The 26,382-nt window shown below is 54.5% G+C and overlaps 1 protein-coding gene across 1 annotated transcript in view; it reads left to right on the top strand.

The window, feature by feature from the left end:
• LOC115301026 (serine/threonine-protein phosphatase 2A 56 kDa regulatory subunit delta isoform-like) overlaps positions 1 to 20,750 on the top strand; it is a 21,345-nt gene extending 595 nt beyond the window's left edge. The window contains exons 2-4 of the mRNA XM_029950694.1: positions 646 to 711; positions 14,528 to 14,693; positions 20,480 to 20,750. Coding sequence (XP_029806554.1) covers positions 646 to 711; positions 14,528 to 14,693; positions 20,480 to 20,628 — 381 coding nt within the window. The 3' untranslated portion in view covers positions 20,629 to 20,750. The remainder of the gene's footprint in view (positions 1 to 645; positions 712 to 14,527; positions 14,694 to 20,479) is intronic.
• Positions 20,751 to 26,382: the final 5,632 nt, after the last annotated feature.

Below are 26,382 nucleotides of genomic sequence, written 5' to 3'. Positions count from 1 at the left end.
CCGGGCGGCGCGCGCAGTGGGCGTGAGAGGGCAGGTGCGGCCGCGGAGGTGGTTGACCCAGCCTCGCCGACGCCTGGGAGGGACCCCCGGCCGGGAGAAGGGGAGCGAATGGACCCGGCTGTCTGCTGGTGAAGAATTGTCTGCGCTCCAGAGGGACGCTCCGGGGCTCTGAAATACTATTATTATCCTGGGTGGCGGCGGGGATGGCCGTGAGTGTGCTGCGTTGCATTTGGAAGTGGGGGGGGGGGGTACCCTTCTGCTCCAGGTGGAGCTCCGTGGCGTCTCAGAATCACCCCAGAAATCCCGGCTCGCGGGCTTAGGTGGGAGGCCAGAAAGGGGTACAGTGTAGATCTGTCGAAACTGGGAGAGCACCCTAAATGGGGGTTTGTCTATTTCTGCTTGAAGTTTCAACGCCAAATGCTGATCAGGAAAACAAGGAGGGTCTGAACTGGGGGGCGGGGGTGTCGCATCGCAATATCATCTCTCTAAATGACGTGAGGCAGAATTTATTGGTGGTATTGATTAAAACGATCAGAAGTTCTAGTTCAATGGAATAAATCCGTTTTTAAACCGCATTTGGGGTTATCTGATATTCCGCAGTCAAAAAATTGAGAAATCTAATTGATTCTGTTTGATATTTCCTAGGAATCACCAAAAGCAGGGAAAAGTGGAAAAAGTTCGAAAGAAGGACAAGAAGTGATAGAATCAGAGGTAACTGCTCTCATACATTTCCTTTCTGTTTTGTCAGGGGCACCTTTTAACTAAGGACAGGAAAACAGTGGTAAAGAAAACACCAGAGTCTTCTAGGGTGTTTTCCCTGCATGAGGCTTTCTCGGCGTCTCCCTCCCACCCTGAAATTTCGGTTCTGTGGACTTTACTGTTTCAGTCTGGGAAAATACGGATGTGTTTCTAGAAGCTGTATCTGTGCCGCTGGTATTTCTAAGTTCACGACCACTGCCTCGAATCTAGCAGCTCTCCTGCAGGGACCGTTTCACCACTGTGGTTGGGGCTCCTGGTAGCTCTCAGATTGGCCCCCTCCTCCTTCCCCAGCGACCTGGTGCCTCTCGGCCCCTCCTCCTCCCGTCACCTTGCCCCTCTCTGGCGGGGTTTCTGGCGCGCATGTCCCACACCACCTCTTCTGTGGATGTGTGATCCACTTAGCCTGTTTCCCCCGGAGCGTCGGTAGTGTCCCGCATATCTGGTTCGGGTATGTTTGTACAGCCTCTCTCTTCCACTTGTGTTCTCTGTCTGTGTGGGCCACTTGTAACTGCTGTGTCTCACCTGCGGGCTCGCGGAGCAGCAGCCGCAGGGCTCAGTGAGGTGGGGGTGAAGGTCATTCCTTGGACACCGCTGAGAACCTTGTAGACCCAGCGCTCTGTGTCCTCTTTCCCTCCCTGCGACGGGTGGCAGGCCTGGAGCACCTCCGACTGAGAGTCGGGAGCCACCTCCACCTGGGCAGAGCTGACCGGCCCTCGGTGTCACGGTCCCCAGAGCCCGATCATCCAGGTCCCTGGTTTTATCACAGATGACGTTAGTTTGTAAGTGTCAGACCCCTTCCTGTAAGTCGAATTAGAATGAGTTCGGTCTGAAAAACAGTTAACTGGCAATTCTCCAGCGTGGGCTTTTTTTTTTTTAAGTGCCAGGCTTATCTTTCTCTTACAATTGGTGCGTCCTAAGCGTCCATTCTCCTCAACAGGTGGCTTATTCCAGCAAATCTGCCGCCCTCCCCAAAGCCAAAAGGAGAAATCCCAAAAAGTTCCTTAAATAGCTAGGGATTGTTCATGCCGGGCTTTTCCCTGCCCTTTCTTTATAGCCGACAATCAAGTTTTACTGTGGTATTCTCACTTTTGACCCGCCTACTTCCGTGTCACTCTTTGGACTAAATTGAGTTAAATGCAACGTAGCCACTCTGCAAGGTGGATTCCTTTGCTTTGCTTTCATTTACTGAGTTTTCGTTGCAGCCACTAGGGCGTCCGGTGCTCCCCCAAACCTTTCTTGCTCCCGTGCCTTTCTCCCCTCTCGGTTGGTGTGTCCCAAAGACTGTCAGCGTGCGTGGTTCCTTTCTTCCTGTTGGAGCAGAAAGAACGTGGCCAGAAGGGGGGATAATGTTAAGTCTGAACCCCAACCATCCCTCGGCAGAACAACTCATGAGTCAAATGGGGGTTCTTAAGGTGGCTTGGGGTCCTAGCCTGTTCCATTGCTTAAGACTCTTGAGGTGTGGCCCGCGGTGCCTGAGTGTGGTGCCCCACGTGTGTTTTTGTATTTTTTCTAGTGCTACTAGGAGCTGGAGCCACAGAGCTTGAATTCCCTCTGAAAAACACTGAAACGGTGGGCCCTTCCGCATAAGGACACTGGAGGCAACGTGGCCCACTTAAGCATGACAGTTGGCAGATCCCTGTGTCCATGATTTTGCAGGAATACAGACGGGGGCACTGCAGTTCACCTGAACTTGGCTTTGAGCCTGACTTCTTCTTCTTCTTTTTTTTTTTTAATCATTGCCTTTCCTCCCACGTCTTCATGTTCTCCTTCACCTCTGGTCCCACCCACTTACCAAACATGATTGACTCGGGTGCATTAAACCCTCGTTTTCTTCCTCTCCTGTCAGCGCCGCTCTGAACTTGAACGTTTTAACCTGAACAGTGCAGATAGGACTGCCGTTCAGGGCTGCTTTTCAGACCTGTTCCGTCTCACATCACTTTCACGGCCAGGTCAGCCTGTGAACCCGCCTGCGTTAGGGCAGCTACCAAGTTCAAGGCCTCACAGCCTGAGAGGCGGGCGGAGCAGGCGCCCGTCCGGCGCAGGGTAGCCAGGCTTGGGAAATAACCCGGGCAGAGACAACCTACAAGATCTTGGCCTACGGTTGATGGACCTAATGCACCACTTCAAGACTGGAAAAGGTCCTTCTAGTAAGATCCTGGCTGCCGGTCACCTAGCCTCCTGGAAGACAAAGGAGCAAGTGGCTTACGCTGCGGAACACTTTTTGGTTAAACAGAGGAACACTGGTGGCCTGGGGTCCGTAGGAAGGAACATGAAGCCGCGCCGCAGTGGGTCGGAAGGGACAGGGCAGTGGAGGGGAAGGTACTTTAGCTCGGGGACCAGATAGTAAAAGTGCTCACTCCTGATTGCTAGAAATGATGTCACCTAACTTCTGTGGCCCTGTTTGCTCATCCCTGACAACACCTGGTGAGTCCGATCTGTCCGTTTTTAACCCTGGGGGCCGGATTAGCCATGACCCACAACTTCTCAAGGGAAGTTTTCCCCGCAAGACGTACAGCAGAGTATACCTTCCAGTGTAACAAAATACCGCTAAAGGTCCTGAGTGCTGCTGGGCACGTTCGGCTTTTTCTAGAAACTTCTACACCTTGAATGATGTGTGTTGGTACTTTGTTTTACTCGCTTTCAAATGCAATGTTGAAGTTTGACTTCTCCACGTGTGTCGTGGGAAGCAGAGTTTCTGCCCAGTTCTTACGGGCTTGTTTCACGGCACACTTTAAGGGAGTGAGGCCGCCGCCGCCGGGCTCCCGGGAAGCTGGAGAACTCGGGGAATGGGCTGAGGGGCTCCGCCTCGGGCAGCCGTCCGCAGTGTGCCCGTCAGAGCTGGGGAGACCTCACGAGGCACGCTTGATGAGTATTTAGAATCGTAATAAATTGCTCAGAGATTCCTAAAGTCCATTTCAGAAGATCCAGACCCTGGCCTGGTGGTAGTTGTTTGCGGAGTTGTTTTCATGTAAGTTCGGTTTTCGAAAGTGTTCATGCTCTTTGTAAAGTGACTTGTTTCCAGCACATTAAAGGTTGTTTGCTGCTGTTCTCCGGCCGGGTATTTTGCATGTCCTGCTTCAGCTTAGTTTTGTTTGAAAGTCTCTACATCAGCTCTTAACATAATATCTGTTGCTGAAAAGGAAGTGGAACGGGTCCTCTCTCCAACCTGTTAGCTTATTTTGACACCTTCTACCTTTAGTAACAACTTGTTCTCACATCTGTCCCTTTGCGTCCCCTCCAGCCCCCTTGGTGTTGCAGAGACAGGGAGCCCGGCGTGCTGAGGGCCCACAGCTGAGGCGGGTGTGTGTGTGTGTGTGTGTGTGTGTGTGTGTGTGTGCACGCGCATCTTAGAAATTAAAACTGACATTTCAAAAATATTAATCCATATAACCATAACAATGACACCCATTACACAGTAACGTAAATTCACACATTTCTGAAAAGTGTCTTTTCAAGAAAACTTGACTTTCTAGTCACGCGGCCCTGTTTTGCCCTGAGTGTTGGAGGACAGCAAAAGTGGTTTGTTGGTTGGTGTGTTTTCCGGGGGAGGCGGCTGCGCTTGTCACCCCTTGAGAGGAGAGTCCCCAGCTCCGCCCCCAGAGCGCCAGAGCCGCTGCCGGGGGCTGAATCCTGAGCTCGGGCTGCTGCTGGGGCCTTCGCGCCACATTCCCTGTCATTCTCTTCCCACTTTTTTCCCACACAACCCTGCACCGGACTCCAGTGAAACTCACAACCCAGAAGACTAGCGCTTTAAATTTATTTTGTGAAGTTCATATGCGACTATTACGTCAGAGCAGAATTCCCTACTTTAGTTGCCGCCCCTCGGCGCACCTTCCCAGCTGTCTGCAGTGTGTTTGATCAGGAAGGACAGGGGCGCCTGGGTGGCTCAGTCGGTTGAGCGTCCGACTTCGGCTCAGGTCAGATCTCACGTTCGTGGGTTCGAGCCCCGCGTCGGGCTCTGTGCTGACAGCTCAGAGCCTGGAGCCTGTCTTCGGATTCTGTGTCTCCCTCTCTCTCCGACTCTCCCCTTCTCACATTGTCTCTCTCTCTCTCTCTCTCTCTCTCTCTCTCTCAAAAATAAATAAAACATTTAAAAAATTTTAACAAAAAATTAAAAAATAAAAAAGGAAGGACAGAGGATCTGCAAAGGGATGATCAGCCGGGGGCTGGGGGGCATGTGAGTTAGAAAGGGGTGCCGTGAGCTTCCCGTCCCTTCTTGGTGCCCACCTTGTCTCTGTGTGACCGAGTGACAAGTGCCTCCTAGCTGAGCTGTGGGGTGCAGGCACCCCAAGCTCACCGCTGTTAACGGTGGACCAGAGGCTCCCCACGGGGCTACCCTGTGCTCTGTGAACCGGAGAATGTTCCCTGGCAGGTGCAGGGGGAGCCCTGCCCCCCCTGCAGTTTTGACAACCAAAAGTGCCTCCAGACCTGGCCAGATGTCTCTTGGAGGACAGAATGGCCCCAGGTGAGACGACTGTTCTAGAAAGACCCCTCCACAAAGTATGAAGTATGTATGATTGCTCATGAATCATGCTGGACACACATGCTGCCTTCAGCACATCAGTGCTCACTCCAGAGGAGCGTCGGCACCCCTTTACCCTCCTAAAAACTACGATCCCCAAGAGCATGTATTTAGCTCAGCTCTGGCCGATACTCGTATTAGAAATTAAAAGCGAAATTTTGAAAGCATTCATTAATTCATCTAATAGTAACACACCTGATACATGTTACCAGAAGTGGTCTGTGTTTATGGGAAATAACTCTTCACAACGATTCACTGAGAAACGTGGCGTTGTATCATGCTTTTGCAAATGTCCTTAACGTCGGGCCTAACAAGCTAGCTGGCTCCTGCGTTGTCTGTTTTCATGTCATGGGTCTGGTAGCCCGTGGGAAAGCGGCAGAATGGTGGTTACAACCGTGTCTCCGTGTTCTCCTGAAAGCACAGATCCTAGAAAGTGTCCACGGGACCGCCGGGGTCCCCAGGCCTCGCTTTGCAGGGCACCCTCCCCGTGCCCCTCGCTGCCCATCTGAGTCTCTTGGTCTCGTAAGCCCCCACTCAGGCCCGTTTATTCTGAGATTGAAGGGAAGCGTCCCTCACCCTCTTGGCCCGCGTTTTTCCTGTCTCTTATGTTTGAATGGCAGTTATCGGCTCGGCTGGTTATTTATCATTGATGCTGCCTTGGGCGACTTTTATGCGCCCCGGCCGGCCTCCCTCACTAGATTAAGTACTGGAGGACAGCAGTTTAACTTGATTATCCTTTGTACTTGCCACGTATGTGAGGACCCCGAGGCAAGCAGCGTGTGTTTGTGGATTTTAAAAGTGTTTGGGCAGAAGGGGAGTCGGGAGTCTCCAGTCCACTGGCTTGCTGGTTTCCAGTTCGGTAAATTAGAGGGAAAAACACCACTCGTTAGGAGGCTGCTTTCTTCCTCATCTTTGGTTCCTCTAAGGAGATTGGAATGCAGAGAAATGTTTTTTTCAGTGTCATTTGTGTTAAATAAACAGCAGTGTGCTAAAGCAGATGGTGATGGTACTTAGGTCTTTTTCTGATGTCCCGTGCAAGGGTTAAGAAGAGTCTTTTGGTTTTGATTTTAGTTTTCTTTTCTTTTTTTTTTAATGTTTTATTTATTTTTGATACAGACAGAGACAGAGCATGAGAGGGGGAGGGGCAGAGAGAGAAGGAGACACAGAACTGGAAGCAGGCTCCAGTCTCTGAGCTAGCTGTCAGCACAGAGCCCGACGCGGGGCTCGAACCCACGAATGTGAGATCTGACTTGAGCCGAAGTCGGAGGCTTAACTGACTGAGCCACCCAGGCGCCCCTTAGTTTTCTTTTCGATAGCACTGGTGGCGGGTGGTGAGATGCATAGTCTCATAAGATCTTATTTTCATTAAAGCAGTTCAGGGAAGATTTCCTTTTAGATAAGGTTTCCAATATAATCTTCAGTGCTTTGTATTTTTTATTTGGGTTTATTTGGGGAATTTTTCTCAGTAGAACATACATATATAGTTGACCCTTAAACAGCATGGGGATTAGGGATGCCCATACCCCTCCCCACACACACAGTGGAAAATCTGTTGTATAACCATTGACTCCCCCAGAATTTAACTACTCATAGCCTCCTGTTGACTGGACGCCTTGCCGATCATGTATACCGTCAGCCAACACACGTTTGGTATGTTATGGTTATTACGTTTTGTATTCTTTTTTTGTTTGTTTTTGAGAGAGAGAGAGAGAGACTGAACAAGAGCTGCGGAGAGGCAGAGAGAGAGACACACACTGAATCCGTAGCAGCTCCAGGCTCGGAGCTGTCAGCACAGGGGCTCAAACCCACAAACCATGAGCCGAAGTCAGATGCTTAACTGACTGAGCCACCCAGGCGCCCCTCTATAGTCTTAAAATAAAATAAGCCAGAGAAAAATTTTCAATGCCAAGAAAATCATGAGGAACAGAAAATACATTTAAGTATAGTGCACTTTTTGGAAAAAATTTATGGATAAGTGGGTCCACATAGTTCAAACCTGTGTTGAACTGTATATTTTTAGAAATATTTTTTAAGTTTTCTATACATGCTAGAAAGAAAATTTGGTTTTGAGCATCTTGTTCTGTGCAGGCCCTGGGGAAGAGAAAAAGAGTATTGCTTTCGCCTGGCAACACCTTAAGTATTGGCTGAGCAGAAACCTGGCCCCCACCCATCACACCCTGCAGCTGCGGAGCCCCCGGACAAGACGGGGCACCTTTCTTGTAACAACCCGAGTGGAGGAAATAGATGCTTTAAGGCCCCTAAGCACACACAGGTGCACCGTTAAATCTGGAGCCCCAGAAACGGGGGGTGGGGGGGTTGTATTGCAGGTAAAGCGGCAGGTAGGGGCGATCAGCACCCCTCTGCCTCTCCGGGAGAAGCTCCGTTACACGATAAGTGATTCTAGAAAGAGTCCGGCCAGTGAATTGTAACGTCGGGGCTTCGTGGGGAAGCAGTGTCCGGGCAGGGCCCGTAGCCCCGCGGGTAAGGGCGGAGCGCTCCCCCTGCAGCTGCTGCGTGAGTCAGGCTGCCTCCAGCGTGAATCATGGCGAAATGTCCCCAAGTCACAGGGAGGATTCACGTGAACGATTTCAACTATAAAACGTCTCCGGCGAAACGTCGGTGCCTGCGGAGGGAGGTCGGGGCTCCGTGGCACCCGGTTCGGCAGCACGTCGTGGGTGATCACCTCGCGTCTTCCGGTCCGGCCGGGCTTCTGGCCGGTGGCAGGAGGCTGTGTGGGGAAGCGGCCGAGCCGGAGCCGCGCTGTCATCCCCGCTGTCATCCCCGTTGTCTCCACGTGGGGGAGTGAAGGACAAGCCCAGAATCGAGGTGGGCGGGGTGGTATTACTTTGAAGACCCTGGATCTTCGTTGTCTTAAGAACCCTTGGCTCTGAAGGGATGGCAGCCCTGACCTCCTGCCTTCTCTGCCCGGTGGCAGCGTCAGAACCCCGGGGGCGCTTGCCATTAGCCACATGCGGCTCTTACGTTGATAAAATCAAGTTACTTTAAAACTTCAGTTCCACAGTCGCGCCAGCCGCATGGGTGCGGGGGACCCACGTTGGCTGGCAGCCACGCTGTTGGACGGCAGGGGAAGGGCGTGTCCTGCCTCACGGCAGGTTCCGATGTGGTAGAGCGGCCTTAGACGCTGGCAGTGTTTTCCAGAATAATTCCAGTTTGATTATGTGTAACTTACCTGACGTTTGTCAGCGAATACCGTTTTTTTTTTTTACTTTCATATCCACTTTTGAGAGAGAGTGTGAGCGGCGGACGGGCAGAGACGAGGGAGAGAATCTGAAGCAGGCTCTAGGCTCCGAGCTGTCAGCACAGCTGGGCTTGAACCCGTGAGCCGTGAGATTATGACCTGAGCCAAAGTCGGACGCTTAATCGACGGAGCCTCCCAGGCGCCCCGTGTCAGCTGTTACTCTTGGTGTGCGATAAGTTAGAAGGGAGTGGATGGAGTCAGGGAAGGAGGCTGGTGAAGAGACAGGAGTTGAGGGACGAGAAGGAGGAGGTGCTGCACCCGCTGGTCCACCGCTGCCTGAGTTCTAAAGACCCGTGCCTGAGCCCCGGACTAGGCCCCGCACTCCTGCTGACCGGGCCTGGGGGACCCGGGGGCAACTGCCTCCTTCTCGACTTCCTTTTTATATTTATCTTATTTATTTATTTATTTATTTATTTATTATGTTTTTTATTTATTTTTGAGAGACAGAGAGACAATGTGAGCAGGGGAGGGTCAGAGAGAGAGGGAGGTACAGAATCTGAAACAGGCTCCAGGCTCTGAGCTGGCAGCACAGAGCCCGACGCGGGGCTCGAACCCACGAACCGTGAGATTATGACCTGAGCTGAAGCCGGGATGCTCAACCAGCCGAGCCACCCAGGCACCCCTCATCTTTTTTTAGACCTACCTTCCCTCGTTTCGAGGTCGAAGCACACGTGGTTAGAAGACAAAACAGCCCCCCCACCCCCATCGCAGGTGCAGGGCCCTCTCCCGGCCTGCTCCTCAGCGGCAGAGGGCAGGCTCTGGGGGGTGGCGCCCTGTCCACGACGGGGGTGCCCTGTCTCTCTCCCCAAGTCATTTTCCTCCCTTCAGGCCGTGCTCTTCCACTTGGCAGGCTTCCCTGCGGGCCACGCATTCATCCACACTCAGCCAGCAGGCACTGCCCGAGACCCTGCTGAGGGCTGGGGGCTGTGCTGGGGGCGGGGCCGTGCTGGAGGCGGGGCCGCGTGAGTCGGGCACCGGGTGACACTGGGTGTGAGCGCGTCTCACACTTCGCAGAGCAGTCGTCCTGGGGCTCTCAGCATCCGTAGCGCCCTCCGGTCACTGCGATATCAAAACTGCACTTACACGTGTCCAGAGGCCGCTTCAGGTGGTCAAGGATGGGCTCACCAAGGGGATGATGTTAAACGTGATGCCTGAATGTGAAGAAGGAGCCAATGGGGCCGAGATCTGGGGAAGGGCATGCCAGCCAGAGGAAGCAGCAAGTGCAAAGGCCCTGAGGCAGAAGCGAGCTCGTGTGTCCACAGGAAGGAAGGCCAGTTTGGCTGAAGTGAAGTGAGGGCGGCTTGGGAGGGGGGGATGAAGGCAGAGACGGCCAAGGGCAAAGAAGGTCCGGCAGGGTCTTGTTGGAAGCCGGTGGCAGGATTTGATGGGAGCCATTGAGGCGGTTTGAGCAGGGAAGGGGGATGACCTAACTTAACTTTTCTTTTTTCTTTTTTTTTTTTTGTAAGTTTATTTGGAGAGAGCACGAGATGGAGAGGGCGCACTCGGGGCAGGGGCAGAGAGAGAGGGCGAGGGTCAGCACAGAGCCCTATCCCGGGGTTGAATTCATGAATCACGAGAGCATGAGCTGAGCTGAAATCAAGGGTCAGACGCTTCGCTGCGCCGCCCAGGCGCCCCTGCCTTCGGTGTTGGAGGAGATCTCTGCTGTTGCTGTGGAGGAAGCAGAGCGGCAAGAATTGAAACCGGGGGCCCTGGAAACGGGCCCATCAGATGCTGGGTTTCCACACAGGCAGAGGGGAGGCCCCAGGACAGCTGGCCCCGGCGCGGGACAGGACGCGGTGGGCTTGTCGGTCGGTGGCTCCCTTTCCAGGGCCGAGCGGAGAGCGCGCTCTGGTGGCTCCGGTGGCTCCCCGCCCTAAAAGGCCAGAGGGTGGGGGCCTTGCGCTGAGCAGCTGCCTCCTGCACTGGCAGCCTTAGTTGTGTCTACACCGTCTGGTTTCTCTGGAGACCACCTTTCTTGCTCTCATAGAGGCCTATGGTCACAAACAACAAGGCTGACCCTCTTCCCACTGAGTGGCCTTGGCTCCTAATTCTGTCCCACTGATCCAAGGGGCTGTGCTTATGCTAGGACCCCCTTTTCAGATGAATATTCTTTTAAAAGATCTTCCAAGGCTTTGCAAATACGGGTTTCTGAGGCTGGATGTCACATGGCGTCTGGCACATAGTGGTGGCAGTTCGTCACAGAATTGCGGGAGGAGAGAATTTTGGAAGGTGTCAGAGAGCAGGATTGCGTGGGATTGCGTGGGATTGCATGGCTGCGGGACACAAGGGAGGTGGCGTCTCAAGTCCAGGGACCGAGCAAGGGCCGAGGCTGGCTCCGTGCTCCCTGCCCGGTCCCAGGAGCCCACCCTGCACCCTGGCTGGGTGAGGACATGCCCCGGTTCTGGTCAGGACCGCTCTGGCCGTGATGAGGTTGGGGGAGGGGTTCCTGTCGGGATGCCAGGAGAATTCTGTGTGGGCACCGCCCATCCCCCCGCCCCAGGTGCCAACCGCTACACGTCCCTTTGGCTGCGGATGTTTGGAGCTGCGGAGAAAGACGCGCTCAGAGTGTCTCTGTTTCTCCAAGGGCTGCCTTTCTCTGCTGTTCAGGGAGCCCTTGGGACCGCCCTCACCTCCTCGGGCCTGGCCTCCCTTCAGAGAGCCTCTCGCAGGGGACCTCTGACCCCTGCACACAGGGAAGGCCAGCAGCTCTCTCCCTGCCCCCGTCCCATCCTGTCCAGCCTCTGTTCTGTGGTCACTGCATGTCACGGCCCAGATCCTGCTCTTGGTTCGGTTGTCCCTCCCCGTGGTGGCCTCCCCAGCAGCACGCAGCAGGGTCAGGCCCCCAGCCCCGACAGTCCCAGTCTGTCCTGTGGCGCTCCTCCTCCCGGCCCCCTCTCCAGAGCTGTTACCGACGCCCTGGGCCTCCCCACCTGGGCCTCCCCGCTGCCCACACCGCCCTCGACAGCCTCCAGCAGGCCAGGCGCCCAGGCCACCGTTGGGCGGGTGCCCTCCTCCTTCCTGAAAGGCTATCTCCCCTCAGCCCCACCCCGCCTCCTCCACCTCTTCCCGCTCTGCCCTCTGCTGGGCGCTTGGGCTCACTCGGTGACTTCGGGGACCATGTAGATGACAACTTCCAGGTTCACTTCCCAGCTCAGGCCGCAGCAGCACTGCCAGACAGAGAGGGCGGCCGGGACCCTGAGGGCAGAGCTCAGCCGCTGTCCTAGGCAGGAAGAGAGTGTCAGGGGGCGTGGGGACAGGTGTCACCGTGTCCTCTCAGACCCAGCATGCCCATGACCAGGCTGCTCTGGCCATTTCTCCTCATCCTGGTGACTGGCACTGCCAGCCGCCGGTTACCGTCCTGGGGTGGCTGATGCTTCCGTGTGCGGCCCGGACAACGAGCTGAATCTGCCTCCTCCCCCTTCTCCCCTCTGGCCAGTGGTCTACACTGCAGCCTGCAGGGCCTTTCCAACAGGAAGATCGGTTCTCCCCGTCCGTCCCCCTGTCCCCCTGCCTGGCTTCAGGGTGCCCCACAAGGCGAAGGTCAGACTCTGGGCTAGTCGGCTCTGTGGGTGGGGCACCCGCGGCCCCCAGCCGTCCACCCCGAGCCCCACCTGAAGGTGGTCCCCTCGTGCACATGCCCCTACTGGCCGCCACAGGACACCATGGCACTCACCCTCCTCGGGCAGGCACCCTGACATGGGGACGACCAGACAGCCACCTTGTGATGGAGCTCGGCCGGATGGACCGCAGCCCACATTGCTGACTGCGCCGCAGGACGGCCTCAGGGAGCCCACTGGGGTGGGGCTGGGGTGCGGGGCCGGCCGGAGCAGGAGCTGGAGACCCGAGCGTGGGGCTCTAGGCCACCGTTACGCCCACGGGCTGGGAGTCTTGGGAAGTGAGTGCAGCAGGTTGGCCTGGGTGGCAGGACCAGGTCTCTCTAGAAGCTCACTCTGCCTGCCCCGAGGACAGTGGTCTGGGGCTGGGGGGCCAGCAGGGCCCACGGAGAGGAGCCGCAGCTCAGGTCAGCAGGTCTTAGGGGGACCGGCCTGCCCCAGACACGGGGAGCCTCCCAGTGGCGTGTGTCCTGCAGGAACTGTCCTTGTGCGTGGAGATCATTCCATTTTATGAGGTCTCCCTGCACTGTGCCCAGCTTGTTACAGGCAGTGCCTGGCCCACTCCTGGCCCAGCGGGGGTGGCACGTGTGCCCAGTTGTGCTCAGGGTCACCGTGCTGCCAAGTAAACACGAGGTGTCAACTTTGACCCACCGGACACGTGTGTGTATAACGTTTAAGACAAGTACATGGCTTGTACTTGAGGAGCTGGTTGGGCCAGGCGGGGCGGGGGGGGCGCCCTAGGGCTCCTGGGGCATCTGCGGAAGCAGAGCAGAGCAGTTTTAACTTGGGGGCTCCTGAGAAGGAAGACGGGTACAGATGGGGTTCTTAAGGAAGACCCAGCTTTTGTGACCATTTGGAAAGAGTGACAGGTGTCAAGGACAATGTCCAGGATAGCCGCTTTTGAGGAGGAAGCCACTGACTGGGAGGGAAGGGAGCCCAGGCCCTGGCCCCCAGTTCTGGGTCGTCTGTGCCACTGGCATCGCATCCTGGAAAACAACTCCCAAGCATCCTTAAGCACCTCACTTAGAAATACAGCTGCTCAGGCACCTGCGGGACTCAGTTAAGCGTCCAGCATCGGCTCAGGTCATGATCTCCCTGTTCCGGAGTTCGAGCCCCACGTCAGGCTCTGTGCTGACAGCTCAGAGCCTGGAACCTGCTTCGGATTCTGTGTCTCCCTCCCTCTCTGCCCCTCCCCTGCTCATGCTCTGTCTCTTGCTATCTTTTAAAAATAAACGTTAAAATTTTTTAAAATAAAATATAAAAATAAAGCATCTCTTCTTAATAACAATTCCATTCAAGAATGAGGGCAAATAGTTGGGGGCTTAAGTTGGCGTGAGCTCTCCCAGCTCAGTGTAGATTCATGCTTCTTGGGTGAGTTTGAGCTTCTTACAACCGTACATGCGCCTCTGGGAGCGCCTTCCTGCAGGTGCAGGAGGGGTGAGCAGGCTGGGATCCCCGGGGGGCACTGCACGGGCATGCACCTCCCAGCCCCCATGGGCCTCAGGGTGTAGGGACCCGGCCCTGCCGCCCGCGCCCCCGTGGGTCTGGGGGTGTAGGGACCTGGCCCCCTCACCACCCGCCTCCCCCGGTGTTTGCGCAGCTACTGCTTCTGTCCTTGCGAGGCAGCCACGCGCCCTCGGACACCCCAGGCTGTTGCCACACGGGACGAGGATGGACGCCAGAAGGGGAGGCTGGGAAGGAGAGAGTGTCCCGAGGCTCCAGGGCCAAGGGCTTGTGTGTGGCTCGCAGGTCGCCCAGGGCTCAGGGGCGCGGACAGAGAAGCAAGGTGCTTGCTCCGTGCAAAGCCCGTGGCTGCTGTACAAAGGCCCACAGGCTTCTCCTCTTACACTTCTGGAGGCCACGGGTTGACAGCAGGTGTCAGCGCGGAGGCTTCTTCCAGGAAGCCATAGAGGAGAATCGGCCTCCTGGCCTTTTCCAGCTTCTAGAGGCTTCCTGCGCCATCCAGGCGGCAGGGTGGCCTCACCCAGTGCCTCTGAGGCTCTCACCTTGGCTTTGTCCTCGGCTTCCAGTCTGGTGAAGACCCGGGATTACACGGGGCCCAGGCTCCTGACCCCATCACTTTTGCCAGGTAGGGAGCCCTCACAGGTTCCAGGGATTAGGACGGGAGCGTCTTTGGAGGGTCATCATCATCAGCCTGGATGGTAAACGCGAACGGTGAACGTCTGAAGGGAAATGGGAGACTCTCTAGGAACCGGCATTACCGGGGGAGGGGAGGGGCGCGTGAGGAAGGGTGCGCACCCAGGGCCGACGCTGGTCCCAGGGTAAAAACGCGTTTATGTTTTCCAGATTCTGATTGTGCCGTAAGAGCCAACCGTTTGACGTATGCCTCTGTCTTTGTTTTTATTTTGGAAGCAGATTTCCAGCAGGAAAAACAACCTTTCTGCTGCCCCGTCTCCAGTGTCCAGCAAAATAAAAGTGCCAGCCCCGCAGCCCATAGTGAGGAGAGACAAGCGGCAGAACTCCTCCAGGTTCAGTGCCAGCAACAACAGAGAACTGCAGAAACTACCATCTTTAAAAGGTAATTTTTATCAGTTGCTTTTTTTAAAAGTCCGAGTGTGCTCAGGACGGGGAGGAGTCACATTTCTCTGGTTCGCCAGCCGTTCCTTCCTCTGCTGCGCTTATAGTCCGTTAGGGTCGTCTTCTCAGTCACGTTTTGTTTCCGTTTAACGCCACCAACTGACTTGCTGCCGTGGTATTCCACATCGCGGACTTGTCTAAGATGAACGCGCAGTCACGCGTGTTCTGGGTGTGACGCACTGAGTGTCCCCGTGTGAGTCGTAAGCAGGCGCTCCCGTCCAGGAACCTGTCCACCTGAGCTCCAGCGACTCAGGAAGGAGGCGCAGCAAAGAGCGGCGGTGAGGCTGCAGCGGGGCCTCCCCATTTTCCCGGCCTCCGGGGCGGGGGGGGGGGGGGGGGGGGGGCGGGGACGTAGCCGGAGCCCCCCGTGGGCCTTCTTCATATGAGTCATTTGGGGATCGCTCTGCCCAGGGGTTCCTAGGTGAGATTAGTCACGGAACAGCGCCCTTTCCTTTGACTTTCCCCCGAAAGGGCGTAGTCTCCCCCGCTTTGTACCCGAAGGTGTTTGTTCCCGAAAAGCGCTCCTCTAGGCGATGTTGAGGCTAAAGTTCAGAAAATCGAGGAAAATAGGCTAAGGATCCCAAGAGCCAGATGTGAACCTCTGACCACCTTTCTACTGACTAGAGTGGAAATCTGATGTAATAAAACCCTAGGTGTTTCTCGTGGTGCACATCCGCAGCAGTGGGTCGTTTCACGAGACGTGTGAACCCAGAGCAGGCAGCGCGTCATCCCAGCAGGCGTTTTCTGGCACCTTCCACGCTGCAGGGCAGATGGCAAGGGCTCAGGGCACGTGTGCCAGAGGTGCCAGACAGGGGCAGGGATGGCAGGAGGGAGGACTTGAAGGGTTCATCGATGCGCTTCCTGCCCCTGGCTTGCCAGGAGCCCGGGCTGCCCACTCACTGCGGCCTGCAGAGCACGAGTCTGGCTTCAGCGTCCTTCAGCCCTGTCTTGGGGAGGGGTGTGCCGACGGAGCACGGGAGGTTGTCAGGACAGTGGGACTATTCGGTGTGATACCGCAGCGGTGCACACGTGGCGTTTCGCATTTGCCGTGAGCGCACAGACCGCACAGCCGGAGCAGCGAGCCCTGACGCGAGCTGTGGTATTTAGTGAGTAGTCATGTGTCCGTGTTGGTTCGTCACTTGTAACCAACGCACCCACACTAATGCGCAGGGTCGATAACAGGGGCGGCAGCGGGGGATAGTGTGAAACCTCTGCGTCCAGGGTTTCTGTAAGTCTCAAAGTTAGTCTAGGAATTAAGAAGAAAAAGTGCTGCTGTTGCCCTCTTCTGAGAATCTCCGCTGTTGCATCTTTGAACTTGTAAGCCAGCCCTTTGCCATCCGCCACAGTACTCTTGGTTTATTCTGTTGGTGCTCACTTGGATTTTTCCACTAATTCATCACTTTCTTCTTCATTCTTGTTTGTATCTCCGACTTCCCTCCTGGGGCCGTTTTCCTTCTATTTGAATATGTCACGTAGAAGTTTCTTTAATGAGAGTCTGCTGGTAGCAAATCCTTTATTAATGCAGAAAGTATCTTTATCCTGCCCTCATTCTTGAAAGATGTTCACTGAGTATTGAATTTCGGGTTATTTTCCTTCAGTACGATGAAGGTAAGCCTTTCGCTGCCTCTGACTTCCATTTGGACTGAGACCCATGTCATTTTTTTTTTTTATGTTTTTTATTTGTTTTGAGAGACGGAGAGAGACAGCACAAGCAGGGGAGGGTCAGAGAGAGAGAGGGAGACACAGAATCCGAAGCAGGCTGCAGGCTCTGAGGTGTCAGCACAGAGCCCGATGTGGAGCTCGAACTCACAGACCACGAGATCATGACCCGAGTTGAGGTCAGACGCTTAACCGACTGAGCCACCCAGGCGCCCCGTGGGTTTCTTTTTTATCAGTCCTTTGGGGATTCATCCTGCATCCCTATATTGTTGGACTTCCCTTGTGGTGGAAAGTCCCCAGCCATTACTTCTTCTACATTCATCTCTTTTTTCTGTGGCTTTAAGCAAAGACGGATTAGGCGTTTTCACTTATGGTCTGTCTGTTTGATCTTCATCCATAGTTTTCAAATGTTTTGTGACTTACCACACTGTGTTCACAATGAGACAGTCTCACGTCTTCTCTGGTGAAGGACCAGTTTTCTTTTTCTTAATTTCATGGACTAATGCTTTCATAAAACACCATAAAAATAAATAACTATAAAAGTGAAATATAAAATGCAGCCTCTTTTATGATTAGAGTCGGTAGACCTAAAGTTGCCTCGCTGAAGTGCGGTCAGGATCTCAACACTATGCTTCGTTTCTGCTGCTGAGAATCTTCAGGTCTGTCTAGTATGTGCTGGACTCCCTTTGTTGAGCTTGTAATCTGAGAGACACGTCTTCATTTATGGAAGTTTTAATCTGCAGCGTAACTTTTTCAAACTTTTCCATTCTCTCGTGGATCACACCTGTCGTTTCCGTGGGTGCCGTAAGCACAGCTCCTTTGTGGTCTGTGTCACGTAATGATGTCATCCGAAGTCCTCGTCACATGTTGTTTGTGATGCCTTATTTTCTTGAGGAATTGACTATTTTCTAGTGTGTACTGGTCATTGTACTCAGATATTTGAAAAAAAAATTTTAACATTTATGTATTTTTGAGAGACAGAGAGAGACAGATCATGAGCAGGGGACGGGCAGAGAGAGAGGGAGACACAGAATCCGAAGCAGCTTCAGGCTCCGAGCTGTCAGCACAGAGCCTGACGTGGGGCTCAAACTCGTGAATGGTGAGATCTTGACCTGAGCTGAAGTCAGACACTTAACCGACTGAGCCACCCAGGCGCCCCATGTACTCAAATATTTAAAATAAATTAAAACCTAAGACGAAAGTGTCTTCTTCCACAAGGATTCATTTTTGCTGGGTTTTGCCGCTTTTGCCACACACCCGGGCCACTACCGGTCGGGGAGTGTGGTAAATCACAGCCCTCGTTTATTATGGCTCATTTGATCCGTCAGGCTGATTGTCCTGTGAAATATTCCACTGATTCCTTGCAGTTCTTGTACACAGAGACTTTTCTGGGATGGAACGCCATGTAACTCGAGATAGGGAATGAGTGCGGGGGACGCATTCGATCTGGCGACTGTCGTAAGCAATGCGGGATTTCACGCGGTGTTGGGGTGACGATAGGCTGATCTCTCCGTCAGACGCAGGGGCGTGTTGGCATCCTGCCAGCATCTGTCCCCACCCACCATATGCCGACGCTCACCCACCGTGCTATCGTGCTGGCTTGGGAGAGCAGCGTCCCCGGAGAGTTAACGTGTGATCTGAGTTCTTCCCACGGCAGGGCCGTCTCCACCGACCGGAGACGTCCGATTCCCTGGACGTACAGTTCCTGCTGAAAGTCAGGGTAGCCTTGACGTTGGCCTGTTAGTTACCGATTTCCCTCAAACCATGAAAACGAAAGACTTTTTTCTGGTTTTCTCTTTTTTGAATATAGTTATGATCTTAGGGATTTCATGGATTCCAGGGTGCTTCAGCCTGCTAAGATCATTATTCTGTCTGATGTGCAGGTGCATAATTTTAAGTGTTGGGCATCCTTTGGGCCAACTCCCGTGGGGTTTTTTGACATGGACGCATTTATTTTTGATTCCTTGATTTCTGAGACAGGAAGATTCCCCCCAACCTCATTGTGTTCCTTCCTTGCCCCAGACCTGGAATCGGCGATTTTCAAAGAGTCCTGATTTCTTTCAGTGGGGGTTGTTAGAGACCAAAATCCGGGTCCTGGGAGTGATTGTTGCTATTGGACTGTTGTTGCTGTCCAGTGCTGTCAGCGAGGGAGGTGGTGTTTCAGTATGTGTATATTTAGTCATGCTTGCTTGTTGACATCATCAGTTCGACTCTTTTTTTTTTTTAATGTTTTATTTATTTTTGATACAGAGAGAGACAGAGCATGAGAGAGGGAGGGGCAGAGAGAGAAGGAGACACAGAACCGGGAGCAGGGTCCAGGCTCTGAGCTAGCTGTCAGCACAGAGCCTGACATGGGGCTCAAACCCACGAACGTGAGATCTGACCTGAGCCGAAGCCGGAGGCTTAACCAACTGAGCCACTCAGGCGCCCCATCAGTTCGACTCTTAACAGCCCGGTGTTTTCACAGGTTTCTTGAATTTTCAGTTTTATCTCTTATACACTGAAAATCTTGGCTTCTAACATCATTGACGTAATTAATGCTATAGCCCATTAAAATAATTCACAACACGGGTGCCTGGGTGGCTCAGTCGGTTAAGGGTCTGACTTTGGCTCAGGTCATGATCTCACCATTCACGAGTTTGAGCCCTACGTCAGGCTCTGTGCTGACAGCTCGGAGCCTGGAGCTGCTGTGATTCTGTGTCTCTCTCTCTCTCTCTGCCCTTTTCTCACTCACACTTGTCTCTCTTGATCTCTTTCAAAAACAAATATTAAAAAAAATAATAATCCACAACAACAATGCTGATATTATTACAAGCAGCAGGCACTTGGAATTGGCTCATTTCATTGCTGAAAGAGCAGTTGGGTTTTCGTTGGGCCCTCATCACGTTTCTTAAGCGTCCAGGGAGGAGGGAATCTTTAGGAAGTTTGCATCCTCTTAGCTAACAGTGTGCTACGTGAAGGCCACTTTCATTTCCTTTTGGGTGTTTTAAAGTTTCCATTACGTGGGTTTTGCCCATTTCTCATTAAGTCTGTGCCTAGATATTCTGTTATTGCTGCTGTTGTGAGTGTCTTCTAAAAAGCTGTTAATTATTTGCGTGAAGGCCACGGGTTTGTCTTGTTTTCACATCCTGCTTTCCTGCTGAACTGTCTTTCTGTTTGCAGTTGTTTCTCAGCGGATTCTTTTGGATGATCCAGGTGTCTAATTAGACCTGCACTTAAAGATAACCTCACCTCCGGGGCGGGGCACGCGGCTGGCCCGGTCAGCATGCAGCTCTTGATCTCAGGGTCCTGGGTTCAAGCCCTACGCTGGGCACTGAGCCTACCCAAAAGTAAACAAAATAATCTCACCTCTTAGTTCCTATTCTTATACCTCTAGTGTTTTCCTTTTGAGTTGGCTGAAAATTCCAGTAAGATGTTTTATGTGATGGTACAAATGAGCACATTTGTCTTATTCTTGATTTCAATGGAAATAGAAGCAGGATTTTTTTTTAATGTTTATTTAGAGAGAGAGAGCAGCCATACAGGGGAGGGCAGAGCGAAAGGAAGAGAGAGGATCCTAAGCAGCTCATGCTGTCAGCGCAGAGCCCGACATGGGGCTTGATCTAATGAACTGTGAGATCATGACCTGAGTCGAAATGAAGAGTCTGACGCACAGCCAACGGAACCCCCACGTGTCCCGAAGCAGGAATTTTTAAAAACCGCTTATTATTCTGTGGTGATCCTAGGTTTTTGGTCAATAACCAAAAACTGCATTGTAAATTTTTCACTGTTCACATCTTTGAACCTTTCCTGAAGCCGGACCCAGAGACAGGAAGTGCTGGCTGGGAGCCTGTGCAGTGCCGCCCAGGTGCCGTGGCCCCGGACACACTTCCCAGAGCGGATGAGACCCCGTCCCACTGCACCTTTTCAGTACTGGGGTCATTTAAAATCTTGAGTCATTTGTGGTGTGGAGGGTAGGATTTCCTGATTTAATTCATTTACCCGTGAGGCTGAGTGGAGTCTTCAGGCCCTTTCCATTGGAGGATTTCCCTGGGTTAGTCCCTCCCTGGACCGTTTCTGTTCTGGAAGGTGGAAGTGCTCAGATGCCAAATGAAGGGCGATGTTGTGGCTGTAAATCCAGGAGCAAATCCAGCAGTTTAAGAGCCGCAGACCTCAGGGCCACAGGAGCGACTGGGACTTCACAGCGATTAACGGGGACCTCGGGGCAGAACTTCTGAGGTGCCAAGCCCCTGGCCTTCTGTGAAAGAAGTGGTTATGTGATTGGGAGGATTTATGTTCATTCTTAAAACTTGGCTTTTGAACTGCAGCGAAAAATCTTCTGATTCTTGCCTCCCTTTTGTGAAAGTGCAATCCCTTCGCCTTGTTCGAAGCAGTTCGGTTTCTGATACAACTGAACGCTCTGCCATCCAGGCGGGCGTCTTCCTGCCTGGGGAGGAACCGAGGAGCGTCCCCTCCTGGCCGTTAGCCCGGAGCAGTGGAGCGTGACGGGGTCGGAGCGCGCCTGCCCGGGTTCCGGAAGGTTCAGGAATGCTCTGTCCGCCCTGTCTTAGGCCGTGTGCCTGGACTCCCACGCCTGCCCGTGACTGCCCACGGCAGCGGAGGGCCCAGTGCCAGTCCACGGCGTCCGGGCCGTCCGTCCGCAGCACGGGGAGGCGGGCAGGGCACTGACGACGACCAGAGGTGGCCCTGGCCCTCGGGGAGCCACAGACCCACCGCCCACCCGGGCCCCCTCGGCCCATTCCGTCAGCAGCGGGGCAGCAGACACGCCACCGCGGCCACCGTCGTGCGTGACCAGCCGGACCCTCGCCCATCCGCTCTCCTCGGGCCACGGGCTGTGGCTGCAGGTGCCAGTCGGGCCTCGGCCGCCCCCTCGGAGCAGAACCCGGAGTGTTTTCCAGCTGTCACCGCCCGTGGAGCGTCCGGCTCAGGCCTTCCCCGCACCCGCCGGGGTTTCCCACGGCACCTCACATTCAGCTCCCGACCGCCCACACACACACTCACACAGCGTTCACTGGACCTTCCCACCCTCCGTCCGGTCCCCCGCAGCCCCAGACGCCTGGCTTTCCTCCAGCCCTGCCGTCCCCAGAGGCCCCCCGCGCCCGCCGGCCCAGTGTGTCCCGAGCCCCCGGCCCAGGCCGCCGGCCCTCTTTTATTAATTGTCGCAAAATATACACAGTACGGTATTTGCCATTTTAAGCCCTCGTAAGTGTGCCATTCAGGCCGTGGGCCCACACCTGGGTCTGCTCATCACCCCACCCCTGCCTCCCCCCGCCTCCCCCAGCCCTGCACCTGCCTTCTACTTTCTCTGGGGTTTTGGCTCCATCAGAAGTGGGATCCTGCGGACTTGGTCCTGCTGGGCCTGGCTTCTCTCTCTCAGCGTAGTGTCCTCGGGTCATCCGTGTTGTCACCTGCGACCGGGTTTCTTCCTTTTGGTTTATTTTTTTTTTAGTTTATTTATTTTGAGAGAGAAGGAGGGAGAGAGAGTCCCAAGCAGGCTCCACACTGTCAGCACAGAGCCTGGCCCAGGGCTCGGTCTCGTGAATCGTGAGGTCACGGCGTGAGTGGAAGTTAAGAGTCGGACACCTGCCTACTTGAGCCCCCCGGCTCGATCTCGCTCCCCAAGGCTGAGAACTCTTCCATGGAACGGCCCGACCGCAGCTCGTGCGCCCCGTCCGCTGGTGGACACTCGGGTTGCAGAACACGCACGTGTTAGCTTCACTCCACACGTGTTACTCTCGTGTGACGTGTCACCGAGGGCAGAGCCGTTGGCATGTCCGTGCCCAGGCCAGCGTCTGCCAAGGGGGCGGGAGACACTTTACAGAAGGGTCAGGAAGGCCTTTGAGCCCTCCGCCTGCTCCTTCCGTGCTCCAGGTTCCGGAGAGCTGCGGTGGCGTCCCCTCTCGCGGAGACCGGTCCGGGCTCCCACCCCCGCCCGCCCCCCTGCCCCCTGCCCCCGCCGGCTCCTCCGAGTAGAAGGAGGTTTGCTGTTAAGAGCTGCCCGGAGCACCTTGATCTGTCCCGCGTGCTGGGGGCCCGGCGTGGCGAGCGCCTGTTCCGGCCCTAACGGTTTCCGGGCCAGCGGTGGGGACAGCGACGGCAGACGCCGGGGGCAGGTTTTCCTTGGGCTGCTCCGCTCCCCCAACCATGCTGTCCACCCGCAGGGCTCGCTCCCCTGGACCCGCTGCCAGCGCCTGCCCTGTTGTCCTTGCGGCCGGCGAGCAGAGGTTCCCGGGCAGCCTGCGAACGCAGCCCGGTGCCAGGAGTCTTTGACCTGCCTAAGGAGAAGGTCTATTTTAAACTCCCGAGTGAAGCCAGCTGCTTCCGGTTAGCTCTCTTGCCCAACAGACCGCACATCATCCGCGCTCACACAGCTTCCAGTTAAAAACCTCCGGGCCGACCAGCACGAGGGCCGCGCCGTGCGACTCTGCCGTCCCCGTGGTTCACAGGCGACTTGCTTCTAATGAAAGAGGCCGTACAACTCCTGGACTGAAAGAGGAGCATGTTTAATGTGCCTGCAGAACTGCCTGGGAGATGAAAGATAAAACCTTAAGCTAAATTTAGAAACGAAAACTGGAAAGTTTTATTCAGAACTGCTAACGCAGAAATAAAATCGGGGATGTATTTACAGTCAGTTTGTTTTTAAATAAAGACCAAAACAAAGTGACAGAGGGACCAGAGAATAGAGACTAATTTGGGTGTTGCTTTTTTTTTTTTTAACCTTCACTTCTGTACAGCACAGGGATGCTGGCATCGGTGCCCCTGGTGCGGGGCACGAGATGGCCGCCCCGTGCCCAGAAAGGTGCCTTTCCCCCGCGGGCGCAAGCTCGGGCCCTTGGCGCCCGGGGCCGAAGCAGCAGGGGAGGGCGGGCATGGGGTTGTCTGGGAGAGGTAGAGACCCGGCAGGGAGGCCATCGTGGGGTTACGGAGGGCGGGTCACAGGTGCTGCAGGAGTGGGCAGGCAGGAGGCCCGGGCTGTGTGCCCGGGGACGTCCAGGCGACTAGACGGCCCGTCCCTCCTAGTTATGTGCTGCAGGGAAGAGGTTTGAAGAGCAGGAGGGGGGTTCTGGATCAGAGTGGAACCGGCGCCCCTGCTTGAGTCATCCATCACAAGGGGTGTTGGAAGGAGCGCCTGCCATGTGCCAGGCACCGTCCAGGGGCCGGAGGGGCCTGTGGCCCGGGAGGGGGGAGGAAGGCTTCTGGGGCAGGGGTGGGTAGTGTAAGCGGAGACCCCCTGCAGCCCGGGATGTCTCTGAAGCTTGAAGCTCGGCCACGATGTGGGAGCGCCGGGAGCCAGTCCCTCCGGGGCCCAGCACGTGGTCTGCTCCACTGGCGACACGTGCCCCTCCTGACAGCCAACAGACCAGGACCCGTTTGCGCCTCCTGCAGGGGAGAAGGAGCCACTCTGCGGGGGGTCCAGGCAGTGGGGGGGGGGGGCGGAACTTGCTGACGGTGCGGGGCGCATGGCTGGTCTCAGTGACAAAGGTGCCCCAGAGGCCGGCTGATCGGTCAAGCGAGCCTGTCGTCTCCCTGCAGAGCAGGTGGAGGCTAGTCCGCCTCTGGCTCCTGGAGACGGAGAAGGTCCGCGTCCCGCCTGGTTCAGGCCAGCCTGTGTGTGTTACATACAGAAGCTCGTCTGAGCGGCACCAGGGAGGGACCTTCGAGGGCACTCTCCCGGCGGTCTTCACCGCCCGTCCGTTCTTAGCCGACACCCAAGAGACGGCGTTCGTTAAGGGTTTCTCCCTGTGCTAACCGAACCTGCGCGTCTTTTTACAACTCGTCCCTTTGAAGAAAGTCACTTTTTTTTTAATCATAGTTTGTGCTTATTTCAGCGACACTGAGAGAGACACAGACATTTCAGGAAGAAAAACCGTCTGGCCCTAACTCTCAACAGTGACTGTTCATATTTGGGGAGTGCTTCGTTTCATGGTCATACTGTTTCTGAAAAGCTGCGCACTGCCCCGTTCAATTATTTTCATTTCACACATTGATAAATACTTCTGATGGATGTGTACTATTTCATTGTGTGGGATAATCCCTTTGACATTGAGGTAGTTTCTGGTGTTTTAGAATCACAAATAAAAATGTGATACCCCCAAAAAAGTTATTAGAAATTAACCAAGGAGGTTAAAAAAAACTAGTGCCCTGAAAACCACAAAACGCTGCTGAAAGGCACAGAAGACACCGTGGACAGAAGGACACCCGTGCCCCTAGATAGGAAAGCAGCGTTGTTAGGTGTCAGTCCTGCCCACGGGGACCTGCGGCTGCCGTGCAGCCCTTGCCCACATCCCAGCAGTTTCTTCTCCAGGAATAGCACCATCCATTCTAAACCTCTCATGGAGTCTGCAGGGACCCCAGGCAGCCGAAGCGGTCGTGAAAAAGAACACATTTGGAGGTCTTAAATTTCCAGATTTTGAAATGTCCTGCAAAGTAACCAAAACGGTGTGGTACCAGCATCGAGACCCGTGTAGTCACCAGCGTAGCGTAGGCTGAGAGCCTGGAAATCAGCCCTCCCGAGACGGTTGGATGCCTCTCAGCCAGGTGCCACCCACGGGAGTGGGCAAAGGACAGGCTTTGCAACAAATGGCCCTAGAAAAGCTGGACCTCCAAATGCAAAGAATGAAGTTAGACCCTTACCTCACACTGTACACAAAAGGTAACTCAAAGTGAATCAGAGCCCTAAAGAGAACGGCTAAGACCGTAAAACACAAAGGAAACGCTTCACACCCTTGAATTTGCTACTCCTTTCTTCTAAATGACGCCAGAGGCACAGGCCACAAAAATAAAAAAGTTAAGTTGAACTGCATCAAAATTGAATGGGGAATTTTTGGTGCTCGGTTCTGTGCTGCCGAGTGTTCGCTTCCTCCCGGTGCACTCTGAGCGTCGCACCCGGGAGCCTGGGCCCATGGGGCAAGATGGGGTTCTCACAGATCCCGGAACGGCGGCTGCAGCAGGTCAGCAGCCACGGCGGCCCCCGCGGCTCTCTGTGGGTTTTCTTCAGGGCAAGCAGTGTGAGGGCTGGCTGGCACATTAGTGGGGGGACAGACACTGCGAGGACGACGGTTCGTACACTGCTGAAGTGAAGGGCAGGGGCCCGTGTGGGGATGTGGGTGAAGGCATGGGGCCCCCTGAACGGCACTGTCGGCTTCGCCCTGCGCCCGATGGGCAACAGCGAAACCACCTGCTGCTCACGAATTCATTAGGACAAACCGTAAGTTCAGTATTGTGAGGGGCTCCCGACAATATGCACCTTATTCTACCACCAGAGAGAAGATTCAAGAGCGGGTCCCGCATTCAACGCCTTACAAGTCAACACCATGGAAAATAATTGAACATGTATGATACGGGGCTCTTCCCACAATTGCACTTTTACCGCTTCCCCTTAACTTGATTAAAGTTGTTTGATGAAGCAAAAAATAAAATGAAATTTCTGTGCATCAAAAAATACAGTCAACAAAGTGAAAAGGCAACCCACGGAATAGGGAAAAACTGGAAATCATTTTTCTGATAAGGGATTAATATCCAGAACTTATAAAGAATTCCCACAACTTAACAACAAGAAAACCGTTTAAAAATGCACAAAGGACTTGAATAGACAGAGCTCCAAAGAAAGTCCACAAATGGCCAGTAAGCACATGAAAACGTGATTAACATCTCTAATCCTTGGGAAAATGCTAATCAAAATCACTGGCTACTATCAAAGGAAACAAAAAATAATAATAACAAGTGTTGGCGAGGATGTGGAGACCTTGGAGCCCTACTGTGGGTAGGACTGCAGCGTGCTGGGTGCTGCTGTGGGAAGCAGCCGGGTGGGTCCTCAGAACCCCAGTCCCGCCGGCCCACTGCTGGGCGCGCACCCGAGGGACCGAGAGCAGGACTTACATAGATCCGTGCACACCCGCGTCGGAGCCGCTTTCTTCACAGAAGCCCGGAGGCAGAGGCGGCCCGGCGTGTCCACCTGTGGACGGACGAAC

The sequence above is a fragment of the Suricata suricatta genome, chromosome 9 (assembly GCF_006229205.1).
Source record: "Suricata suricatta isolate VVHF042 chromosome 9, meerkat_22Aug2017_6uvM2_HiC, whole genome shotgun sequence".
Classification (NCBI taxonomy): Eukaryota; Metazoa; Chordata; class Mammalia; order Carnivora; family Herpestidae; genus Suricata; species Suricata suricatta.
This window is presented reverse-complemented; position numbering and strand designations above follow the sequence as displayed.